Source organism: Lactuca saligna, chromosome 7, assembly GCF_052625555.1.
Source record: "Lactuca saligna cultivar CGN05327 chromosome 7, ASM5262555v1, whole genome shotgun sequence".
In the NCBI taxonomy this organism is placed as follows: domain Eukaryota; kingdom Viridiplantae; phylum Streptophyta; class Magnoliopsida; order Asterales; family Asteraceae; genus Lactuca; species Lactuca saligna.
The window spans coordinates 180421863-180427141 of NC_136423.1; the positions used below are offsets into that span (position 1 = coordinate 180421863).

A 5279-nucleotide genomic window follows, 5' to 3' on the forward strand; every position below is an offset into this window, starting at 1 on the left:
CAATGTTAGTATTGTATAAAAAACATGTTTTACATGTGAACATGGCTATTTTTTTTTAATTTATAAAATATAAATTTTACAAATTTTTTCGGGTCATACTCGAAATACCCGAACCCGGCCTAGTACCCAAATTATCCATACCCAACAAAATTTCAATACAGTTCGGTTAACAGTTATTTTTTTATTAGAAAATACCCGACTACCCGAGACCCAAATGTTATATCCGATCAACACCCTAAGTCATCAACATAGCATTAAAAAAAGGCTATGTCATGGTTCTTAAGCTTTTGTTGTTCTTTTTGGATTTTTAAGTTGTGCAATTGACATTGTTTTATATCTCCTTATGTAATACATGTATTTAAAATCAATCATTGTCATATGATCTAATGTTTGTGTTCACTTAACCATGCTTACACTACTCAAAGTGTAAGCTTTCAATCATAGCTAACAATAATATTTGTAATCTCCAAAAGTATGTTTCCAACCAAATATCGATCATATACATGAAACGAATAACTTCGAGTTATGAGTTATGAATTATTTATCATTCATGTTTTTTGTTAGATCCAGATTCAATATAAAGCAAAGAAGAGAGTAGAAAAGGGAGAAGAAGACTCGTAAACGAACACAAATATATAGAGGTGGTTGTTTCAAGTTTTCTTGAATGTTTTGTATAATATAATTATACTGTTTTTAAGATTCCTTATTTGTGTTCTCTAAATCATAACCCAATTTTTGCAATTTGCTTGTGTTGTATCTTTATGTAGAGGTGGTAACAAGACGGGTTGGATACAAGCAAATAGCAATATTGGAGAAAGTAAACAAATAAATTATGCATATGTAAAGATAACCAAGAGAGCAATAAGCAGAAAGTAACAAACAATATAAGCAACAGATAAGAAATAAAACACGGATAATTTCATAATTATAAGATAGAAAATGGTCAAATATATTTAGGAAGGAGCACACGAGAAAGTAATGTTTTTTATAAAAGCAAAAAAAGAGCTATTTGTCATGATTCTCATTTCTCTCGTTCATAGGAAACCTAATATATAGGAATAGATATAATACGTACGTATTTGTGCATAGTTGCTATTATTAACTGTATAAATTGATACAAAATACAAAAATAACCAAAATTTTAAATCATTTTCTACAAAATAACCAAAAATTTATTAAAAAAAAAATCAATTTTGGCAAATGGCAACGAACGTTAACTACGATTTCAAGCGTTGTTTTTTTTTTTTTTTTTTTTTTTTTTTTTTGAACTTGGATATTTGCTCCTGGCACTGTGATTTCTTCTCTCCTCATCTATGATTTCATTTATTTATTTATTAATTTTTTTTTTTAAGTCTTTATTGCAAAAAGGATTATGCTCTAGGAGACTCTAATATAGAAACAGTTCAAGTGTTCTAAGAGACAAAATCGGAGATGACACAACTATATACATTCTACAATTATACACATCGTTAATGCACAAAAGATTGGTTAAAATTGAAAATTTCTTACTCGTTTTTCTATTTTATAAAAGATATTAAGAAATATCTCTAGTTTTGTCTTTTCATCTTTATTTTTTTTTTTAAAGTCCAAGAATAAATTTAATTATTATTGTACAACTAGTGAGATGACAAACGGGCAAAAAGCTGCGCCGCTACGCCTTTTTGTATAGCAAAACTCAATCTTTTAAAGACTACATTAATAGAACTAGGGGATATATCATTGCAATGCATGATCCGTTGTACTCTATTAAGAAGCTCTACTGCATCCCGTGCGAGGAAACTAAACCTATCAAACGCAAACGGTATGAACACATGTTGATTTTCCATGCACGATTTCTCATGTTTGTTGACTTTGCCTGTAGCAGTTTTTAAAGCAGTCAGTCCTGCCGTGAAACCCCCCGCCTTCAAGCCCACGAGAGGGGATACCCCTGTAAGGTCCACACATGCATGTTTCCCTCCGACCCATTCAAAAATCAAAATGTCAGCCGGTCTAAGGGTTGACCTTCCTTCTGTTGGGTCAGTCAAGAAATTCACAGATGCCTCTTTCTTAGCAGAAACTCCTGCATGCTTAAATATATCGAACAAAACATCTCTGACGATATCGTGCCTGTATTTGAACCCCGATAGTTCTTTACAGTGAACTGTATGCTCTCCAAAGGAGTCCAAACATGTCTTGCGACACAGCGGACATATCTCGTCAGCTGGGAATATTGGAATCATGAGTCGATATTTGAGGATAGTACGATACTCCACAGGAGACATATGTTGGCCAATCCCATCTATAGGGATAGCAAGAAGAAAATCTTGGGCATGTGGTGTACGTAAGCACTGGAAAACCGCTTTTTGACGGGTCATCATGTCGAGATGAACTTCCATATCTTGGACAATTTTAAGAAAAAGGGCACTCGCCAGCGTACTCTGGGATTTAGGGGGGGTGGGGGCGGTGTCTTTAGTAGTAAAACTGCTAAGGTTAGAATCTGGAAGCTTGTTACGAAGAGAAGCCAAGGCACCATCGTAATCAGAATCCATACCATATATGCCGCTATCTTGTAAGATGTGGTCTTGCAATATCCAAGTTTGGGCCATTGAGGCAACAAAAGCATATGAAGTAGCCTTTACTGCCGAGTATAAACCCAAACCACCAAACCTGATGGGTAAGGAAGCAATGTGCCATTGTAGGTCACCAAAGAAAGGGCCACCACAAACCATAATGTCCTCAATGGCCCCGCGCAACCCATTGTCAAAGAATATTGTCGCCTCCTCCATGTGAACGGGTTGGCATGTCCTCAGCCCAAAGAAAAGCTTAGCAATACCCATACAAGATCGAAACAGAAGGAGCTCACTCTGAGGGTCAGACAATTGAGGAAGAAGGCGCATCAAATTCACAGCGTTTTCGGCTTTTTTTATGGCTAAGCTGCTAATGAACCTAGCATCTCTACTAACAGCTCCCCCAAGAAGTTTCACCCCCAAATGTGACCTCCCGATGTCAGTTGGAAATAACCCCTCACGTAGCTTCCATCTTTAAATAACATCCTAATAAAAATCATTCATATCAAAAGATTATTTTAATGACGAAAACCACATAAAATAACAAATTACGTTTGCAGTATAAATATGATGTCTTTTCTAATTTAAAAAATGAAAAACAAAAGATTATTTAAGATAGAAAAATGAGGTGGACAACCCTAACATGCCACAGTTATCAAGAAAAAAGAAAAGACAAATTAAAAACGAACACGTGTGCCGTGTTTTGTTGCGACTTTGATCTACATTTTACTTAAGCGCGTTGTCTTGTGAGCTTTGGTCGTAAGTTATTCGTCGACCATATAACATATAATACCTTTCTCTCCGAATTCATCGCCGGCTTTCTCTATATATACACACAAGACCTTTCTTCAAACTTCATCATCCGCATTCAACAACACCTCCGTAAACTACCACAAATCAAACCACCTTTCTCCGATCTTCAATCATAATCACTTGGATTTTAAATTATAATCGTTAGAAGCAGAATCATGAGCCACTTCGATCAAAACGAGATTCCTGGTGAGTTTTCTAAGTAGCAGAAGAAGTTGATTGTAATAATTGTATGCAGTTTGTTTTTTTGTTAGTTGAGGTTAGTTAACAGTATTTTTGAATGATGACCATGCAGTTGCCTATCCTCCTGCACCACAAGGAGCATCGTACGTGATGGCACCACCGCCGGTAGGGTATCCGACGAAAGACGGCGGCGCTACCAAATTGGAAAATCAGGTTCCCGTTCAAACTCAGAGCAGAGGAGATGGCTTCTGGAAAGGATGGTAAGTGTTTATTATCCTTATTTTTATGTATTTTAAAGGGTTTAAATAACACTTAATGATAGTTTTTTTACACCAAAAAATCAAAAATCCATATACTTGTGTTAATTATTTCATTAAATAACACTTATATTATCTTTTGACTTGATTACAGTTGTGCTGCACTTTGTTGCTGTTGCGTGTTGGATGCTTGTTTCTAGAGAAGTAAAGATGACGATGATGATTTTTGACGAGTGATGATTTTTTTAGATATTTGTTTAATAATACCAGTTGAATAATAAAATACATATATTATAGTAGATGATGTGTGTATTAGTTTTTTTTCCCCTCTTTTTATATGTATACAGAATACAGATTGATCATTTTCCTTTATTCTCATATTATACACTCTTTATGTTTATATTAAAAAAAAGAATCAGATTCATTGCCACTCTTTATGTTCAATTATTGGTGGTTTTTTTTTTTTTCAAATAAAGTGTCATATCGTGAAGACTTTTGGCTTTGATCATATTTTTGAAATAACAAGTTCATTTTGATTAATCCAACCCTTAAGTGTACATCAAGTATAGATCACTTTACTTTTCTTTGCAAAATGAAAAAAGAGTAGCATGATTCTCATTCCATAACTAATCTATGTTAGGATAAAGAAACAATAACACGTAACAAACGCAAAGAAAATAAAGTTCACTCTATACTATCTGAACAATCGATCGGTTAAGCTACGCTTAAACTAGCTAGAGATGACTTTTTATTAGACGTAGATAAAGAACAAACATCATACACCCCTTTCTATTTGAACAAGTAGGGTTTGTAGTGGAGATTTAGATACCAACTTGGATAGTATAAATATTTTCCGAGCTGATATTTTTATTCTATATTTGGGTTATAAAAAATTCAGCCTAAGATAATCCAATAGAACACTTATGATTTTAGGTACAAAAATCGTAAGCCAAATTGCTAAAATGATTCTGAGAGTGTTTGAAGAAAACGAGAGCTAATTCTCATGTATCATTTCTAAAAGGAAGAGCCGTTTATATATAATAAACGAGATTAGAGTTTCATTAGGGTTGAGTTGTCATCAGTTGCTTTACAAGCGGGACACCAGCCAGTGGCTCTTCCCTTTGGACCCCGCTGGGGGCGCTGCCCCTAGACCCTGCCAAAGGGGTGCTGTCCCTTTGGGAACCCCGGACCTAAGGGCGTTGCTCCCGGACCTCCGACTTGTCGTCAAACCAGCTTCCAGTTTGATCTTATACATGCATGTACTCCGCACAAACTCGTACATATATTAAAATACAAATTATGATGCCCCTTAGCTTGAATGTTAGTTTCAGTTACATAAAATGATATGGTGACATTAAAATCACAAACACTTTCTGCATGGGGTTACAAATGTATAAAGATGTATATTTATAAGTAAAGTTGAACTAAAAAATTACTTGTGGGCTAAATCGAAAAAAATGTCATCAAGTGAACGGTTTTCTAG

At 34.8% G+C, this 5279-nt stretch overlaps 1 protein-coding gene across 1 annotated transcript; it reads left to right on the forward strand.

The window, feature by feature from the left end:
• Positions 1-3367: 3367 nt before the first annotated feature.
• On the forward strand, positions 3368-4158 carry LOC145004078 (protein CYSTEINE-RICH TRANSMEMBRANE MODULE 4-like). The gene is made up of 3 exons (XM_078962979.1): positions 3368-3545; positions 3652-3799; positions 3951-4158. The coding sequence occupies exons 1-3, from the start codon at positions 3515-3517 to the stop codon at positions 3994-3996; spliced, it is 225 nt and encodes a 74-aa protein (XP_078819105.1). The 5' UTR covers positions 3368-3514; the 3' UTR covers positions 3997-4158.
• Positions 4159-5279: the final 1121 nt, after the last annotated feature.